The following is a 20975-nucleotide window of genomic DNA, read 5'->3' on the forward strand; positions in this document are numbered from 1 at the left end:
TCGCTCGTTACCATTGGCTCATTGACCCCTTTTGGATCGGCAAGGAAAAGGAAGGCAACCCGTATCTAACACATTTCTTATTTCGAATGCGATAACCACTCGGGGACACTCGTAAACGTTTTTTACTTTTGTGGTGGAGTGATTAACTGCCTTCAATTATCAACAATTTCTTTTGTTGATATAGGGAATATAAATGAAAATAAAGAAGTGGAGAAACTAAAGTCGTTTGCGATAAAAATGAATGATAAGAAACTTTTTTTTGGCTCATAAAATTCTTTACGAAAATTATTTCTTGTTCGATGTTTTCTCAGAGAATTCCTCGTGATCGAGATGGTCAATAATTGACGAGTGGGTACTGGAGTTATACGTATGAAAAAATTAAATAGAGAAGCCTAGCGCTTTCTTGCAGAAATTTTATTAAAATTCTAGTAACAATTGCATTTGTTTTTGATTGAACAGTCTAAAAATTTTTTGGTCTAAGAAAACAAAAACTTAGGCTGCCTTCAATTGTAAACAATTTCGTTTATTGATATAGGGAACAGAAACGAAAATAAAGGAGTGGAGGAACTGAAGTAGGGATTTTTCTATAAGAATTTTGGGCCATAAAATTTAAAGGTTTCCTTAAATTTTATTATAAGAAACAAAGAAAAATACAGTGAAAACAAGAACTTAGACTGTCTTCAGTTGTCATCAATTTCTTCTTATTAATATAGGGAAGAAGATGAAAATAAAGGAGGGAATGAATGATAAGAGATTGTTTTGGTACATAAAATTCTGTACGAAAATGATTCCTTGTGTAATGAAGTTCTATTCAAATCCGGTAAAAATTGGATGTGTTTTTCCGTCAATTCTATCGAAAATTCTGCAATTTACTTTTGCAATTCAGGTCACAATAGTTTTTTCTATGAAAAAAAAAACTATTCAATTTACAAAGTTATAAAAATAACGGTCTCATGGCTGAGTTCTTGATATTCTCAAGAACTTCATACATATTTAGGATATATTTGTAAAAAAAACTGCACATGAAATTCTCAATTTTTTTTCATTTTCCACTCATACTTATCATTATTATCATTCAATGCTTTCTGGAATAATTTAATAATCAACAATAAAATATTAGTTTAGGAGGAGATGAATTCAAAAATTAGATTCAGATCATCCCGTAGATATCTCTGAAATTATGAAGTTCAGGAGAAGACGGCAGACCTTTTTGCTTTTTGCTCCCGAAATTCTCCACAAAGTGTTTTGACATTTCTTCGTGCATGTCTTGCCTCCGGAGATATTCCAAGAATAATAAAAACCCGCCCTTCTGGACTCATCTCCCCTTTTATTTCCTTCCAATTCCCGTTACTGTACAATGTCTCAATAAATTCCTTATATACCAAAATAACAACGTCTTATCTTTAATATTAAGTTACAAAAATTTATATTCAACATGAATAATATCCTTAATATTAATTCCGGGCTTGTTAGGCCGACATCGGTGAATAGGACGGAATTTATTGTTCTTGGACATCAGGTGAGTTCAGTGTACTCTGTGAAGCCGTGATTCGGCGAGCCAAGCAGGAGAATTCCGACGCTGCGATCTTTGGAAGCTGTAATCACATCTAATTTCTATTGTTAAGGAAAAATCGGTGTAAATTCATTCGATTCATAGAATAGTCAATAACTTGATCACGACAGAGTAAAATTTTCCATTTTGTTATTTTGAAAGAAATGGGTTTTTCTTAGAAAATTTATTGAGATTCTATGAAAATTCTACTAGAATTCTCACTGGGACATAGTACAAAATAGTTTTTGCGCCATTGGATCAGGAAATAATGAAAATCCAACAAAGTTCATTCCATTAATTCTTTAGTATTCATGAAAATAACAATACGTGTATCTTTTTCAATGTAAATAGAGATTTTAATGCTTTCGAAAGGATACATTCGTCCCAGGCAGAGACATCGAGATCCTGGATATCCCCCTTGTGACGATAAACCTCGCCAATGTGCTCGTGGTGATCAGGATACCTCCTGTAACGCCTCAGAATTCCTCCGTCACAGACAGAATATAAAGTACTTCCATTGGAAGTATAACGCAACTTCCACACTGGTGAATCTTTGTGTTCCTTGAGCAATTGCTGGATACCAGTGTTTGGTACGTAAGCAGATACTAGATCACCGCCACTCATTATCAAACCTGAAAGGAGAAGAACAAAATGTTATTCATTTTCATGAGGTATTCTTAGGAAAGGAAATTAGTTCAATTACTTTCTCAAGAGATTTTATGATAAATTTTACAATTTATGAAGAGCTTACACTCAATGTCATGCATTTTTCAAGCCGAGAAAATTCTAAAGAAAATATTTCCCGCAAAATCATTCGTTACTGAGATCATTTGGATTTTGAGAAGATAAAATATCAAATAATTACGCGGACACAATTCATTTAATTTTGTATTGAATAATTGAATGTTTAATGCAAATAGGGGAGGATGGGGCAAAACGGTCCCCCTTCAATCGTCAATATTTTCCGATTCAATAATCCGATTGGGATGAGTTAGAGCTCGTTTTGAAGAATGAAAAATTATCTTCAAAATGAAGTTGAAACTGGGAATTTTCACAATGTCATTCACAAGTTATTGACAATTGAAGGGGGGCCGTTTTGCCCGACCCTCCCCTAGTTGTCTATCAAAGTGGTCAAGTAGAATTAATGAATGGAAAATCCTAATGAATGGAAAATTTAATCAAATTCATGGATTAAATACGTTATTAAATTAGTAAATTTCATTTGACAAATGAATATTGTTAAACCATAAAAATATCGGAATTTGTATGCAATTTCCCTGTCACATGTCAAGTTAATATTGATTAGCAAACATACTGTAGTATCCATCTTCAGCGGTTCTGCTGAAAGGCTCTGGTGTGACACACACAGTGTTGACGCTGTGTCCAGGCTGGAAAGAATGCAACACCCGTCCATCGGGGGATGACACTTTACACGTACCATCGGTACCGCCCGTCAATATTGAATTTTGCCATGGCCATGAGGATGGCAAAAAACATATGTCCCTTATGACAGAGCCATGTAGCTGCGAAGGACAGACACTCGTAAAATCAAGCCATTCAAACAAATTAAAAAACTGAACAGACTAATGAAAAAAATTAAAAATTCCTCATTCACTGTTTCACAAATATCCTTGTGATGGACATATCAAGGGCTATAAAGAAGTTATTGTTACAAATTCCTGTGAAAATGAAGAATCGAACACTCCATATTCGTTAATTAAACATTATTTCAAGAAGGAGTGAACTTGAAGGAGTGAACATGTCAGATTTTTTAAAGCAGACGAAATTTCCAGTAAAATACGATCCTTGACATTTTCTTCTAGAATCACTCGCTATTCAGACGATTGAATATTTTTAAAATGAATAAAACAAAACATGGAAATTTTCCTCAGAGATTAATTCATCAAATTCTGAAGTGAGTTTTCAAATTTCTCTCAACCCTTGAAGAGGTCAAAATAAATTTTAGGAAGTTTTTAAAGTCTTCCACAAATAGCCTTTCAAAAGCATGAACCTTACGTCATAAATAAAATCTAATGGTAGAGGCATCCTGAGATCAACCAGTGTCAATCCCTTTCCATTAACAGCAACAGAAATAGCTAAATTCGGTCTAGCAGGATCAGTGGCCAATCCAGTGCGATCCTTCCCCCCGAATGCACAATTGTCGTAGCTCAACAGTTGTGCCCCTCTCTCCACATCAATCACCACTAATCTACGAGCATTGGTAACTGCAATTACCTAATGATTGAGTGAAAATACATTAGTAGTGGGTAAATGTGCAATTTCTTTTGGGAAATAACCAGGAATTCGTACTTTGGATCCATCTGAGGTGAATTTAACAGCATTAACATTCTTGGCCTGCGTGATGTAATGCGGTGTTATCTGATAGTGCATGAGTGACTCCATTCGCAGGGCAGAGTAGAAGATAATTTTTCCATCGTAACCTCCGGAGCAAAATAGGTATCTCTCCTGGAGGAATTCAAACAGTAATAAATCACGTATCACGTGAGAATTATTCTATTGAGATTTTTTAAATAAAGTGTATGAAAATATTTTTTAGAGAGGAACCTATTGCTATCTCTAAGAATTTCTATTGATTTTGTACTGGAAGTCCATAAGAAGTCTATTGGATTTCTATTAGAATTCTTTTGAAATCCTATGGAATAGTTATTTTCTGATAGAATATTCACAAGTCGTTAAATAGATCAATTACAAGTGTGTACTTCAGTTCAATTATTTTAATAGAGATTATTTAATTGAAATGAGAGAATTTAGGTAAATATATTCTTAAATTTTTAATTAATTTAAAATACAGCGTAATTTTTTAATGAGTATTGATGTTTTGATTGCAAATTCACGTAATTTGGAGAAGCATTGTCTTCTTGCTACTGACAAATTTGGAATGCCATTGAAGTTCTACTAAAGTTTAAAAGTTCATTGTTTTTTTTCTTAAATTGAATATAACACTTCTCTAGTAATTCGAAAGAAATTCTCATGAATAAATTTTCCAGGTTTCTTCCCACGTATGGGAATAGTTAAGAGAAACAAATAACATTTTTTCCAAGAAATTTGATGGTTTTTTGCTGGAACTCTATGAGAAATCAATTGAAGTTCTATTAAAATTCTCTTGAATTTGCATGGAAAATTCAACTTTGGTCTGCGTTCTTCAATAGATATTTACTGATAGCAAATTGATTAAAAAAAATCAATTCAAAGTGTAAATTTCAGTTAAATTATTCCATGCAAATTAATGGAAATTAGAGAATACAGGTAATTACATTTTTTAATTTTTACCTAATTGACAATTCATCGTAATTTGCAAATGAATATTGATTGTGTTATTACAAATTCAAGCAAATTAAAGAATTCTCGTCTTCTCGCGCTTAAAAATATGAAATTCTACTGAATTTTCCTAAAATGTAAATTTTATCTTCCAGTGCAGCCATACAATCATCTTGAGAACCGCTCATTTCAGGAGAAAATGTCAAGACTTTTTTGCGACTGATAAAATTATGAGTAAAAAACATCTTCTGTCATTTTACCGCAGAGTCAGTAATTATCGAAATAATTAGACTTCCACCGAAACATAAAAAAATAAACTGGTTACTGGTTTATCCACTCCACCTGGAACTTGTTTTTTTCTTAATAATTCTAAAAATAAACATTTTCATTTCTTAAAATACCCTTGGACTGAATGCGACGCTCCTCACGCTGCCCTGATGATACTTCAGGAACTTAGGTGTTCCCTCCTGTTGCATCCTGCCAATTGTTAACTCTCCTGATGTTGTTATTCAACGCAGAAAAATTATTTACTCCTTTCCAAAGCGCAATGGGCACACAATCAACACTGTGTTGTATTTAATTCTTAACTCGGCGTGTGTAAACATCCGTAACAAGTCTCCTCGACACTTTTCACACCGTTATCGTGACACGACATCGTAGAGACGATGCTTACTGGGTTTTTGTCGAGTTTTTTTCGGAAAATGTTGAGGGAAACCGAGGGCTTTCGTTGGGCAACTTTTGGAGTAGTCGATGTAGGCCTGCTGATGAAATAGCTCAGAATGTAAACATTCGATCCAGGAATTCTTTAACCTTTTGTGGAGTCGTGGTACGGGGGATTTACGAGAGATGGGGGCACGAGTTGGATTGAATGGGAGTGAAATCTCGCGGAGCTTTGGAGAACTTTTCCCATATTTTTTCTCATGGTAAAAGGACAATTTGAATTTGTCTAAAATCCAAACTAGAAATCATTGTGGGGATTTTTTTACTATTTTTTTCAATAGTCTTCGATGATAGAATAGTACCTTTCGGTTTTTACGGTTTCTCATTCCTTCAAAACCCGCTTCTGCCGCATATTTGTTTTTCCCAATGCTTCCAGTTCTTCCAGATTTCGAGTTTATCCAGGTAATGTTTCTTTTCTGAGGTGTTCCCGCGCGGTCACCCATCCATCTAGTGACCGCGCTCAGCACTACTTAATTTTTCAAAGGTAAACTTTCCCGCCACCGCAGCGCGCTAGCCCCGTAGGGGTGATGATAAAATAATTATTTTGGAAACTCCTTGTGTTTAAATAAATAATGCATTAATGAATTCTCAAAATGAATGAGAAACGAGGAAGCCGTGGAATAGGGCATGTTCTTCGAAATTCTATTCGATTCCTCGTGGAAATTCTGGTGTTTAAAATTTTTATCGGAAAATACTGCAACTTTCTTGTGCATTTTTTGAAATAGAAGTGTTTAATGAAAAATATAGACGTCATTATATTTGATCTTCGTATGGAATTTATTTTATTGGGATTCTTCCATACAAATGTCGGATTTTGCAATGAAAAACAAAATCAATCCAGTGGAAAAATCATGAAAAATTAATGAGCAAGAATTTTTGTACAAAAACTCGAAAAAAGGACTTTCAAGAGAATTCCAATAAAGTTCTCGTAGAGTTCCGAGAGAAATTCCATGGCATTTCTATAAAAGTATCAATTTATAACAAATGCTGAATGCTTTTCGGAAAATTTAATCATCAATGTTCCACCATTTTCTCGTCCAATAGTAAACAAATCTTGCTAATTGTATAAATCTTGAATTTGATGAATCTTGAATTCTAATCATCATATCACCTCAATTTTTCTAAAGACAAGATCTGTCCGAATACGAGCAATAAAATTCATAGAATAATTTTTGAGTTTGTATTCTCTACCCCCATTTTTTTGCTAAAATAAAAAACCTGTTGAAGACATTCAGGTGAAAACCAAAATTCTATGTCTCAAACCTTTTCCATCAGTGTAAAAAAAAGCGCTAGATTCTTCCATTCGATTTCCTTATACATTTATCAATTCATAAAAAATACTAAAAGTAACTGGTGTAATTAACTGAAAAAAAAGCAAAACAAAAAAGAATTGAGTTTATGTATTCCTAAGACATTAAAATAGATTAGGTAGTCTAGTAATTTCATAATATAACCAACATGAATAGTCCTTTCCGTCATGAGTATAACTTTGAACTGTTCATTTCATTAATTTCATCAATAAAATATTGGGTCAGTATAAAATAAAAATGAAGTGAAATGAAATGAATGTTTCCAACTTCAATAATAAATTTTCCGCATTTCTCTCATTCAACAATAAACAAATCTGCCTAAGAACTGCGGCGAAAGAATTATTTCGAGAAGAATTCTTCTGGTATATGCCAGAACAAACGCGAGCATTCGAAAGCCCGCGATGATTTCCATGGAAACGAAACAAACACATTTCGACAATTCCCACGCAGCACCTCCCCAGAATTCCCATCCAAAAGAATAAACAATTTCAGTTGAACTCGTGTACATAAAAAAAAATGCTTGAGATTCCGTGCTCATGTGGTGAAACCAAGACAGCATACACGAGCGAAGAAAGTTATCAGCCTCCGGGTCCACGTACAGACGAGACTTATCGCACAACCAATCTCCCACTGAGATTTATGTATCCACGTAAGTTGTCACAGTTTCCCATGAATATGGAAACTCCCCCCCCCCTCCACGTACTCCCTATAATTTGTGGAAAGTGTTAACTGCACTGTGTTCTATAATTTCCATGTGCTCTATCACTTTTTTCGCGTTTTTCAGTGATAGTGGTATGCACGGGAGCGTAACGAGCAATGCCCCGACTCTTATCCGCTCTCATAATTTTTTTATCTAATTATAAGTCTTGTAAGTAAAACAAATATCAACAATGAGGAATTTGAAATTATCTAATCAATTGAGTATTAATTTTTCTCATAATATTCGATACACCATTACACTGAGAAAGGAATATAATTCTACTAATCGAATTTGCTTCAGACAAGAATTAATGGTGAGATTTCGTGTTTTTTTCTTCAACTTTGTTGTGAGAAGCAAAATAAAATAGGGGAAAATAAAATACATGGGAAATTTCAGCGCAAGCATTTATGCAGATAAAATCCCAAGGGAATAATTCATCTACTGACTTTTTTCTAGTGAATATCTGTCAAAACAGCGCAAGGCGAAGTTAACAAATGAGTAGAATTTTCGATTGATTTTGAGGAGAATTATAATCGAACTTCAATTGAATGTTCATCGGGTTCCAACGGCCGATAATTACCCTCTCCTCACATTTGTCTCTAAACCTACAAGGAGAATTCTTTAGATTCTAGTGCTGTTAGGGTAAAATTTCTAAGGATTTCCATTGAAAAAACTGGAAAAATTCATGTGCTACTCAATAAAATTTCCAGTTTCTCTCTGTGCAATTTTCCTATTCTCTCTTTCACTCAATATTTACTAGAAGAGGCAATAGAAGTTGATTTTTTCAGCGGTGTTTACTATATTTTTCATGTTTCATTATGAAATCTAAGAAAAATGTTGAAAAATTCAAGCAGGAACAATTCTATAGTAAAATAAAGTTCAATTGACTTTTCTCTCGCTACAAAACAATTTCTTAAGAAAAACAAAGCTATTCTCTTGAATTTATCGACGCCCACTAAATAAACTCACAATTCTCAAAATATGTAATGCACTACCCCTGAATCCCATCAAACCCTAGACCCCCTCTCGTCGGTCCCCCAATTGCCGACCTCAACTCTGAAATTATCAATCCGCCACAGCCAACATTGTGATATCCCTCTCCCACTTCGATGACTTATTCCATCTCAAGTCATTAAGTTCCCCCAGTGCAGAATCAGTGTGTCCGAAGTGATTACCGCGTCATGAATCTCTCGGCAATTCTCCTCATTCTCCTCCGCATCCTCACCGCCGTCTCACCGAACCCAGTAGGCACAACAGACTGTCGTGTTCACAATCACCTCTACGTCTGCCTGAACGACCTCAATCACCTCCAAAACCTGGCATTCGAGGACGCCAATGCAGTGCAAACAATCGACGACATCGAGTTGCACATCGAGTCCCTCGATATCGCTGATACGTCAGAGAGATCATTCTACGACGTGAGAAATTCCACAGCCCTCTACATGTCTGACAATCAGCTGCGAGTCATCAGAAAGTACTATTTCCATGCACTCGATCAACTGACGTATCTCGATCTCAAAAACAATGATATCAATGAAATTGAGGACGGCGCATTTGTGAGACTGTCGAGCCTCGAGACACTTCTTCTCGATGGCAATCGCATAACGAGATTGGGTCCGACTGTCTGGAAGGGATTGACATCCCTGAGGGAGCTCTACGCCACCAATAACTCAATTGTCCTGAGGAAAAATATATTCAGAGGTCTGAGACAACTGGAGACATTGGCCCTAGATGCTAATGAGATTGCCGAAGTACCCACTGGCACTTTCAACGGTCTTCCACACATGGATCTCCTCTATCTCTCCCGAAATGAGATAGTCTCGCTCCATCAGGACGTATTTCGCGGGCTGACAGAGCTCAATGAACTCGATTTATCCAGGAATCGTATTGTCACGATTCCCAGCGGACTCTTCCGGAATATGGCTTCATTGCATTCATTGTGGCTCAATGCAAATCGCATTGCTTCACTTCAGACTGGATGCTTCGATGGACTCGAGTGTTTGTCGTTCCTGTTTCTCAGTGGAAATGAACTTGAGTCTGTTGATATGTCAATTTTCGAGATGATGAGGAAAGTTTCGATTGAGCCCGGGTTTATCATTGACGGAACTTTGAGTGTTAATTTGACGGTTGTCAAGGGAATGGTGAGGTGTGAGAGCACCGGGTGTGAGGAGCCTTACAGCTGTGAAGAAGTTTAATCGGTGGGAATTGATGTGTTTTTAGGTACTGTATCAAACAGGCGGCACTTCCGAGATAACTATTAAATTCACTCAGGGAAATTTGCGACTAATATGAGATTATTGTTTATTCATTACTAATTTGGAAGGAATTGAAAGATTCATTATGGTTTTTGTGATAAATAACGTGGTTTAATTCAAGATTTATATAATTTTCAATTCGATTTATTATTTCAATTGGATTTAACTTTTTTATTCTTCTTTAGTTGTTTTAAGTACGATTTGAAAACTAGCATGATAAATTGATTTAGTAGCAGTAATCGTTTTGGAATGCAATGACGGGGAATCAAGTCCACAAATTTTGCACTGTAAAGACCTCAAAACTTCGTTACGTGTTTTTTCATATTTAAAGTGGTAAATAAAGTGAAATTTTTCCGACAATCGCATCCTATCATCACATTCTTCATGATCAGGAACAAGAAGAAATTTTCAAGTTGATGGTTGTGGAGAAAATCGGGTGAGCGGTATTACCCGCTGAGCGGTACAGGCACACCCTCCCCTATAGTTGTGTATCGAACAGGCGATACTCCCGAACTAACAATTAAACTCACTCAGGAAAATTTACGACTAATATGAGATGATTGTTTATTCATTATTAATTTGGGAGAAATTTGGGAGAAAGATTCATTACGGTTTTTGTGATAAATAGCGTGGTTGAATTCAAGATTTATATCATTTTCAATGGGATTTATTATTTGAATTTGATTAAATTTTATTATTCTTCATTAGTTGTTTCAAATATAATGTGAGGCATTATTTGATGAAAAGAACGAGGATACTTGTCATTTAAAGCGTGGATTTTCAGTGAAAACTAGCGCGATAAATTGATTTAGTAGCAATAATAATTTTGGAATGCAATGACGCGGAATAAATGTTTGGAATAAATTTCAGTTGAATTGGGGTTGATTCACTTGAATATTTATCGAGACCGAGCAATTGATTTAAATTTTGTGTAGAGTGAATGTTATGATGCGTCCACACAGACGGCTCAACGTGAAGTGTCCTTTTCCCTTTGCGTATTGCTACGGGAGGGTTTTAAGGAGTGGGTGGCTATAAAAAGTATAAACCTCAACTGTGGAAGCAATAAATCTTTAAATCCTAAATCTTGAGTGGCATGAATACATTTTCCTTAAACCAGTGCACGTTGGAAGAATTTAGTAATAGTATATCTCTAACCTATGGAGGGAAAATAAAGGATCCTCAGCCGCCAGTGCAATTACCAGCGGCTGAGGGTCCTTTATTTTACTTCCCGTAGTTAGAACGTGATTTTCCGTCTCGGCGTAGGCGCAAAGTCAGAGTTCCCTCCCGCGAAGCGGGAGGGAAAAGTAACTTTGCGCCCGCCGGGACGGAAAAAAATATAGCGTCTTCTTTCAGAAAAGTATCAATTTCCACTGAAAATTATGCAACTTTACCGAGCGATTTTGTGATAGACATTTCATAAAAGAAACATGAGTTCATTACCAAATCCAAGCAGAAAACTTCAAAAATTCATGCCGAAGAATTCTTAAAAGAAATATTCTAACCCACTAAAGATATAAAAAACAACAGCATTAATCAACTTTTTGGACTCAAATATCTATTAAAAAACACACGGTGAGGCCGCGTAATTCCCAATAGCAATCATCGGAAGAAAGTAATAGAATTCCCAGTGGAGTTTTCTCTTCCACTCGAAGATACAAAATATAAGCCCTCAGGGACGCGCTCGGTATGTCCTACCGACCTATGGCTTAACCACTAGCACATTAACCATGAGGAATAGTATAATCACTATGAACATCGGAAGCGGGGTACTTTACTCTCACTTGCATATCGTTTTTACAATTCCCCGTTCATCAGAAATGATCAAATTTGAGAGGTATGAAGCACACAATGCGCTTTCAAACGAAAGAGCCCCGTTGAATGGTTGAACTCCAATTAAACTCAACTCATCTAAATTTCCCCATTAAATTTCAGGTGTTTTCAAAGGCTACCGACAAACAGAAACATCCAAACCCCACCCCTGCTACCGCAGTACATCAATGGACTACGGCTGGTACACCCCAACAATTCACACGGTTCCAACGACCTTCTACCCACGCAACACCACCTTCAGCAATCAACTAAGTCGCGGTGGGATGTATCGCAACTGTTCCCTGAACACCGAGCTCGATAAGACATTTTTCTGATGGAAAATCCCGTGAACGCCCAGCGATATCAACACAACAAACTCCAAATGAACTTTCCAAAGCGCCAAAGCGAGTGATTCCAATCAACAAGACCTAATCACCCCTCATTCTCATGTAATCAAACAACCAAGGAAAAGTAATTACACATCTGATATTGTTGCGACCCCATGTTTTTTATTCTGCTGTTACACATTACCTTATGGTATATTAATATATCAATAATAATTTAACAGATCAATCTAATGGGCATCTTAATATATAACGTGCCGACTCTAAATTCGGTCTGAGGATGCCCCACTCGCAAACCCCCCGATAATCCCAATAATCTCTCGATTTTTTTCTCAGCGATATACCGAAGGAGATCAGAGTGGCACAACCTCTCTCATCGTACACAGAAATGACCGTTTAAATTACACTTCAAGTATCTTGCCATTACAGTGAGTTTTTTACAAATAAATCGTTTATCAATATGTAAACGTATGTTAATCGTCTATAGATAGCATTATATATATTTGTTTATTATTACGACAGCCGGTAACGTCATTAATTTGATTAATAATTACTTATCATTTTTGTCTTTCCTCAAAATTGATAAAAATAATACACATTCGTGAGTTTTAATTATTCATTTTTCAGTAAGTATACCGTATGCGAAACACCCGTTTCAAATAATACTTCTTTCATTTTTCATCTAATCAACGTAGACTGATTACCAACAGTTAAAATTCCCCCATAATTTCGGTAATTATACAATACATATCGATTTACCAATGACCATTAAGTATCTATTTATTTCTTGGGTTTAAAATTTAACGTCGATTCGTAAATAATAGACTTTCCTCCGTCGTGTTTGATGAATTATTTTTCTCCACATCTATTTTTCCTCAGTGTTTTTTTTTCCTTTTATAATCATTTTAATTTCTAACGTAATTGCAAGGTGATAATCGTGGACAGTATCGCGACAGCAAATAAATCATCAATTTCCCCATGAGATGAGAACTGGAGCGCACGAGCGTGCTTCAACATATCTATCTGATGACTCGAGTGTCTCTCCAAATTGAGGATATCAACGATTTATCAGACTTCCAGTGGCTCATGCCCACGTGAGATTGAAATCACAAATGAACAATTTCACGTTTCTGATGATGCGCTGGAGTTTGGCCGTAATTGTGACACTCGAGGTTGTGCCCCCGGGGGAGATTAATCTCCAAGCCTAATTCACCAGAATCCGTTGGTATGCCAAACAGGGAAATTTGGTCATTCATCAGAAAGTCCAAGTATCAAGCACCTTGAAATATCTCTACTGGGCCCATTACATAGTCCTTTATTCAGTTACACCCATTTTTGTTATCGAATTTCTCTTTTCACTATCCATAAGTATTGTTCTACGCCCCCACGCTAAATGTTTATGCTCCTAGCACTTAATTAATCCTAATTTTAGAGTTTTTCCAAACTCCGATAATTCTTAATAATAACGATGACAGATAGAACTCGCATTTTAAGTATGATTTAATCCTTCCCTCAACTTACGTTCCTCTTAACTATATTTTTCTTCTTTGGTATTTTCGTTTTTTAATCAGTTAGTCAGTGGTTATTCTGGGTTATTAAGTAATTAGTGTGCCTGCAGCTACTGTATTTATCAATAATCACATAATTAAGAGTTTTGTATCGCTGATAAGCTATGTGAACGATTAATAAACAGGCTGCTGGCCAATATCAATCGATTGAATCCATTTCCACGATTTTTTCCCCCAATCTCATCTCCCATCGTCTAGTTGATTATTGAACAGCATCCTGTGATGCAAATTTCGTTGTTAATTTTACACTGAATTAATGCTGAATGGTGAAATTATTTGGGAGTCATGCCTGCCGCGCCAGCAACACCGCAATTTTAATTTTTTTGATATTTCCTTTTCATGAATATGCAGTATCAATTTTCAATCGGCAAACGATAATTTTGTGATTTTTTATGCGTTCAATTTTTAAAATTTCAATTTAATCGGCGCATTTGAACGATCGACACGTAGCTACTAGATTAAATAACACACATATGACACATATATCATGATAATAAATGAGAATGGCGCTTTACAATGCAATAACCATTCTCATATCGTGTTTTATTGTTAATATATGTATGTGACTAGCACGCGCTTGAAATCAAGAGGGTAACATTTCACGGTTATTGTGCGCAATGTATCACGCCCAAATCCGTCTACTGTTACTATTTGTTATTTGTCTTTTTGAAATTTCATTAGTTTCCACGTAGAAACTAATAATCGTAAGATTATTATAGCGTTGAGATACATGCACAAGAAGTTAGAATCTATTAACTCGGGGATTGAACGTCTTCCGACAATTGTGCAGTACTTCAGATGCGTCGTGCCACAAGAGATTCATCCCTCGAGTATCATTAAATGCAGTAACAGATGAGATTATTCAGTCGACATTGAAAGTCTATCCCTAAATTCTTCGTTTTTTCTCTATAAGTAGTTTCGTTGCAGGACGAAGTACTGGAGAAGATGATGAATAAATTGAAAATAAAGATGGAGAGACCACAGATAATGAAATCTGTGTCGCGGCAACCTCCCTCACCTCCATTCTCAGGTAATCTAATTTCTATGTATATGAGGCTCATAAAATCATTATATACTTCACAAGCACCCTTAATTACCAGGGAAAATTAGTTTCGAGGATATCAGGGTGGGGGATTGGGAGAAGGAGGTTTAAATTAATTATATTTGACATCACGATCATAGATAAGAATTAATAATGAAGGTGAAAATAATCTCAAGAGGGAGAAATGAGCAAAATATTCATGAGTTATTCATGAAAATGATCACAAGGTAACTGTAACAATTATTCGTATTAGAGCCGCGACGCGTAGAAAACTTTTACTATTCGATAATTAACAATTATTATAATTGAGTATGTGTCAACGATATTGCTAAGTTTTATTATTGTTACCAATATTTCATTTTTTCATCTTTTTTTCGGTCTATTGGGGTGAGGAAACAATTGTTGAAGTGTTGCTAAATGCGGCTTTGGGAGTAAACTTAACGAAATTATTTATAAAAATTGTGATACACGATTTTTTTTCAACAACTTTTCTCATTAAGTTATGAATTATGGTAACACTAGAGTTATTTCAACTCCATGCCTTCAAACTTCAGCCATTTATAAATCCAACTCCGCGTGCTTGTGCTCTTCCCTTTGTGTCTAGTGATTATTCAGGTAGATTTGTTGTTAATCATTTAGTGGATAAATGATTGTAGCACGTAACACGAGAATTTGGAGGAGTTAACAATTTTTCATTCATCTAAGCAACATGGCACTGTGGGCTTTTTGTATTTTTTTTTCCTTTAAGTTTTTTTCTGTTTTATATGTTCCTCTTTTTTGATACTTCAACTATTTTTATATGTCTTCTTAGGTCACTTTTATTCGCACTTCATTCTGCTAATTCTTTGTATTTTTTTTTTGGTTCGAAGGGAAATTTTCATCAGGTTCTTAATGACTTCTATTCAGCGCTCCTTTTGCGTTTGTTAATCTCTTTTTTGTCTTATCGGCCTCTATTACGTAGAAAGATCTCATTCAACTACAACACAATTGGCTGGTCTATTTTAATCATCTGTTCTTTTTTTTAGAATTTTTTTTTTTTGTGTTTATTTTCTTAACGTTTTACCTAGTGCATTGAATAGCACCCCTGAGATTTTTCTTATCATTAACCGAGGCTGCGCGCTTGCATTCATCGATCCTTCATCCTCATTTTCAACAACCTCCTCGAATTTCCTCTCCATTCATTTTGATTATCTCGACTCATCTCCGTTCATTTCCTTCCAATTCACTTTGGTTTTATTTTTAAATCCAATTATTGTGCATAGGCCAAAGTGTTTCACTATTTATTACTGATATTATTCTTTTGTACCGTCCTGTGTACCACTTATCATGCAATCCGCAGATCATATCGATTGTGATTAAAGAATACGATTAAAATTCGCCAATTGTTGTTTCAAGTTGCTCGGGTGATTTATTTATTATTTCAATGGCAATGCGAATTTTGACATTTTTGGTATCCAAAAGTGCTTAACAACTACTTGTGCGTTTGCAGTACCTCCTCGTCAGTACTTCCTAATATATCCGATAATATTGGTATTTTACAAAATAACGGGGACAATGACTTGCATCGATCGTGTTTATCATTGCTCATTGGATTCAATTCATCATCACGATCTTATCCAGAATTTCCGGTGTATTGAGGCGACGGCCGAATCGCGGTGAAATACACGTGCTATTGCCATTAAATGTTATCGTAATATTTACGGAGGAAAAAATACGTCGAAAATTACTCTTGTATTTTAGCAATCGGGCGTTGATACAATTTTTATCAGAATTCTAGTGAAAATTAGAATGTTTTTTGGGCGCAAATTAAAATATTTTTGCAATTGTTCTGCCTTCTTTACCAGAATTTTGGTGGAAATTGCTGAAAGGCTGCACGATTACTGAAATTCTAGGGTAATTTATAACAGGTTCACTCGGTTCGATGATGGATCAATAGGAAAATCGATTTTATTGATTTTTGTCAGAAATTCATTCATTGTTTGCCTGTATCAAGTAATAGGGTATTTCAGAGCGAGTGCCGCGGGGTTTTTACTCGTGTGGAGTTGGCGTCTGAGCCGAGGGCGAGGACTAGCCAACCGCGTCAGTAGAAAAACCCCACGGCATTAGTCATAAAAGATATTTTTCCATAGTGATTTTCACTTCCACGAGTTTCGGGAACGGCTCATGCCAATCCCCGGAGGAAGAAAAGTGAAGGTCAGTACGGAAAACAGATCTCCATTTCTCTGGGACCTATTCGCAAGACATTTTTTCTACAAAAACTCTTAGAAATGAGAATTCCAGAAATTTAGAGGATCAATTCCCAAGAATTTTCATAGGAAAACGTTGCCACAGAATAAATTGTGTAGAGAAATTAACATCGATTAACTTTTTTGAATCAATTCATTTAAAAGTTGCAGGAGAAAATTCAATAGAATTTCTATAGGAATCAATCTCGCTGAAATAGCCATGTCATTGCCATCAAACGTTATGGCAATATTTAGGGAGGAAAGAATATGTTGAAAATTACACTCGGATTTTAGTAATCGGGCGTTTAGATAATTTTTATCAGAACTCTGGTAAAAATTACAATATGTTTGTGAAATTTTTCATAAAAATTTCGAATTTTCACTGGATTTACTAGATTTACAAAATTCAGAGGTAATTTCCAGTAGATTTTTCACTCTGTCCGATGACGAATTGACGTATGAAGAAAATTTTTCGTATTGAAATTCAATTGGTCTTTTGCCTATTTCAATTTATTCTACAAAACTCTTGGCCCTAAATTTCCCAAGTATTCTTAAAAATTAGAGAACATATCCCCTAGAGTTTTTCTATAAAAAATTTCAACAGAATAAATTGCATAGAAAAATGAACGTCTATGAATCCACCATGATTTTCTACCGAGTGCATTAATTTTTCCATCAAAATATTTTCATACGTGAAAACTGAATGGCCATTAACAATTCCGGTATAATCTGCGAATGTATAAGTAAGTACTGTCGGACGAGTGAGCTTTAATCTCCCAGGGTTTAATGTTTCACGTCGAGCTGATCGCAACTCGCCCAGACGCCATGATTCTTTCTCTCATTCTCATTGCCCCTCATTAGAATACCGGTTTAATTATTATTTTTCATTCTTCCTCTCGTTTTTAATTATCTCTTCATTATATTTTAATGCCCAATACTTAGCTTTATCGTCGCATCAGCCAGGATTATGAATAATTTAAAGTTTTTTTTACCCATTCTACATTTCTCCGAATATACCGGCAAATGTCTTCCGGAGATTTTTCATGGTGTCCTCGCTGTCTTCCCCAGTCGACGGCTGCGATTGACTTCCTTGACGATGAAATGGCACTCGGGATGGGGGAAGGGGCGGTGGCTCGTCGCTACGACGTCCTGTTGACGGGGCACTGCTCACTGTGCTCGATTGAGATGCTGTAATTAAAAACAGGGAAATACGGTATTAGGGGAAGCCTCATGCGGATTATTTGGCGAGTATACGGAGAGAAAAGTTGGATAAAAATTACGTCGACCATCGTGGCAACAGATATTAAAAAATGCAATAAAAAAACTGGGCTGAGCGAATTCGCTAGAAAATTCTATCGGAATTCTCTAGAAACTCTATTGGGATTCTATTAAAATTGTAGGGAATTCTCGTCAAAATTCTATTTATTTTTTTGCGCTCATTCTGTGAGATATTTCATAAGACAAAGTTAGTAGATTTTGATTTTTCTACATGAATATTCTCTTGGAATTTTTTATATAAAACTACTTGGGTATGAATATTCTAAGTCATTGTCACTTACATCTTGTAATGCAAACCAGAACAAAATATAGCTACATTCGTTAATTTTTTCCTGAATGTAGACTTCAATATGCTCTATCCATTACCACCAGTTCAAATTCAATGTGTTTACGTGTTTAAATTGGATTACGCACAAATGCTGAAAAATACTTTTATGGCCGTCTGACATACAATATTTTATGTCACTGGGCCCGAAAACCGCGATTCAAACGAGCAAAGCGAAGTTAGAATCGCGGTTTTCAGGGCTTGTGTCATAATAGTATATTTCTGTACGGGAAATAGTATATTTCTAACCTAGGGAGGGAAAATAAAGGAAAATAAAGGACCTCGCCTTCGGCTCTTCTGGTAATTGCACTGGCGGCTGAGGGTCCTTTATTTTACTTCCCGTGGTTAGAACGCGATTTTCCGTCTCGGCGTAGGCGCAAAGTCAGAGTTCCCTCCCGCGAAGCGGGAGGGAAATGTAACTTTCCTCCCGCCGGGACGGAAAAGTATATTTTCTACCAAGGGAGGGAATAGTATATTTCTAACCTAGGGAGGTAATAGTATATTGTGCCCCTAGGGAGTAAAAGTATTTTTTGACGAATGTGATGTTATAACCCAAGCCGAAGGCGAGGGTTATAATCACATGAGTCAGAAAATACTTTTACTGCCGTGTGGCACACGATATTTTATGCCTCGAGGACTGGAAACCGCGACTTAACCGAGCGAAGCGAGGTTAGAATCGCGGTTTTCCGTCCCTAGAGGCATAAAATAAAAGACCCTTGCCCAGGTGCTTATCAACCTCGCCTTCGGCTCGGCTGATAATTCTGCACGTGGGCAAGGGTCTTTTATTTTACCTTCCGTGGACTTCCGTTAGAACGCGATTTTTCTGTTCCGGCGTAGGAGCAAAGTCAGATTTCCCTCCCGTGAAGCGGGAACTTTGCTCCCGCCGGAACAGAAAAAGAAAGGAGTCGTGCCTACGTGCAGAATTACCACCCGAGCCGAAGGTGAGGGTGAGCATGTGGGTAAGGGTCCTTTATTTTACCTTCCGTGGTGAGAACGTTATTTTTCGTCACGGCGTAGGCGAAAAAGCAGATTTCCCCCCCGCGAAGCGGGAGGAAAATGTGTCCTTTCCGTCCACCGTGGCGAAAAAGTATTTTTTGACGCGTGAAAAATGTGTAGCGCTTGGGAGTGCTACCCTCCCAAGGGTCGTACAAAGTACAATTTTCCCACGAGTATCGAATCCTATTTTTCATCACGATATGTGGAAACTGGAATTTCAAATTTCGTACAAGGGCTGAAAAATACTTTTATCGCCGTCTGACATACAATATTTTATGTAACTAGGCCCGAAAAACGCGATTCAAGCGAGCAAAGCGAAGTAAGAATCGTGGTTTTCGTTCCTAGTATCATAAAAGTGTTTTTGGCGATACCTTCTCAAAAGTGCATAAAATTTCACTTTATGCACAAGTGATGAAAAATCCATTTTTTCATGATTACTGAAAAAATCATCAGCAATATCAATCAAATTCCGGCTTAAGTGGATTGAACACATGGTGCACAACCCCTACTCTTATCTGAGGAATCATGCTAAAAAAATCATGAAAAGACTCTATTAAAAGGATTAAATTCGCGCGGATTTAATGCATTTTTTACTCCACCGGATTTGAATAATCTCGCAAAGATCAAACTATTCATGTAGGAAAAACCCGTTGGCCAGTGCTTGATAAGCGAGCAACATAACTCCTGGCAACAGCCACCCAGAAGAGGGGGAGAAACCTGGGCAATTACTCGTGGGTAATTGTCTGCAGGACACGCCCAATTCAGACAGGACGGCTCATGTCCATCGTGGATTCAGTTATGAATATGTGTGGGGATAGTTTGAAGAACTATCGGTGTGGTCGATAGTCAATTACTAACAAACTGCGGCTGCAGACTTCTGTGTCCTGTTTATTGAATCAGAACGAGTTGGTGTGCTTGATGTAAACCGGTGGGATTTACCGGGCTGCATTTCCCGGCTAATGTTTAAGTCAATTTGGCTTGAGATTTCGCGTTCAAACTTATAATATTCGAGGGTGAAATCACTGATCAAAGGACTCCTTCTCTTATAATTATGAAGGAAAATGCATGGCAATGGCGAAGTTTCAGAGGAATTTTTTTATGAGATTCTCTGGGGAAAATCCGGTTAGAAAGCTCAATGCTACAGTTTTTATAGCAGATGTGACTTTAGGGGTGACGGCTGTAAAAATGAAGTTTTATAAGATTTCGTAAAAGGATTTATATGCAGGCGCGTTTAAAAAAATTCTACTTAAGGTGTCTTATCTCTGAAAAAAATGATGACATTGATTTGAAATTTTTATAGAACGTTCAGCGTAGTTAGGTAATGCGTATTTTTTTTAGAGTTTTTGTAGATTTTGTTACAAATTATTCACAACCAATTTAATTCCTTGTACATCGAATGTTATCGCGATTTTGTAGAAATCGAGGAAATGTGGAAAAATTCGAAAAAAAATATAGATAATCCAACCATAATTATAGACGTGAATGTCATCAATTCAGATGAATGTCATCACTGTTAGAATTCTATAATAATTCTGTTAAAATTGGCTATTTGTTTTTTGTGTCTATTTTTTA

General features: G+C 36.3%; 3 protein-coding genes across 4 annotated transcripts in view; 1 reads left to right on the plus strand and 2 right to left on the minus strand.

Annotated features, from left to right (window-relative positions):
* Positions 1-608: 608 nt before the first annotated feature.
* LOC107040086 lies at positions 609-5635 on the minus strand. The gene is made up of 6 exons (XM_015260023.1): positions 5233-5635; positions 3863-4018; positions 3569-3787; positions 2868-3075; positions 1930-2184; positions 609-1607 (listed from the first exon to the last, which is right to left on the minus strand). Exons 1-6 carry the CDS (start codon positions 5305-5307, stop codon positions 1516-1518), a joined length of 1005 nt encoding a protein of 334 aa, XP_015115509.1. The 5' UTR covers positions 5308-5635; the 3' UTR covers positions 609-1515.
* A 3107-nt stretch (positions 5636-8742) lies between these two features.
* LOC107040092 (leucine-rich repeat transmembrane neuronal protein 2-like) lies at positions 8743-9756 on the plus strand. Its single transcript, XM_015260031.1, has one exon. The coding sequence runs from the start codon at positions 8743-8745 to the stop codon at positions 9754-9756; it is 1014 nt and encodes a 337-aa protein (XP_015115517.1).
* Positions 9757-12112: 2356 nt separating this feature from the next.
* LOC107040093 (synapsin) overlaps positions 12113-20975 on the minus strand; it is an 88438-nt gene continuing 79575 nt past the window's right edge. For both annotated transcript variants that reach the window (XM_015260033.2, XM_015260032.2), the window contains exon 9: positions 12113-17992. In XM_015260033.2, the coding sequence (XP_015115519.1) occupies positions 17802-17992 (191 nt within the window). In that variant the 3' untranslated portion in view covers positions 12113-17801. The remainder of the gene's footprint in view (positions 17993-20975) is intronic.

The sequence above is a fragment of the Diachasma alloeum genome, unplaced genomic scaffold, assembly GCF_001412515.2.
Source record: "Diachasma alloeum isolate Michigan unplaced genomic scaffold, Dall2.0 Dall_scaffold_00316, whole genome shotgun sequence".
NCBI classification, from domain to species: domain Eukaryota; kingdom Metazoa; phylum Arthropoda; class Insecta; order Hymenoptera; family Braconidae; genus Diachasma; species Diachasma alloeum.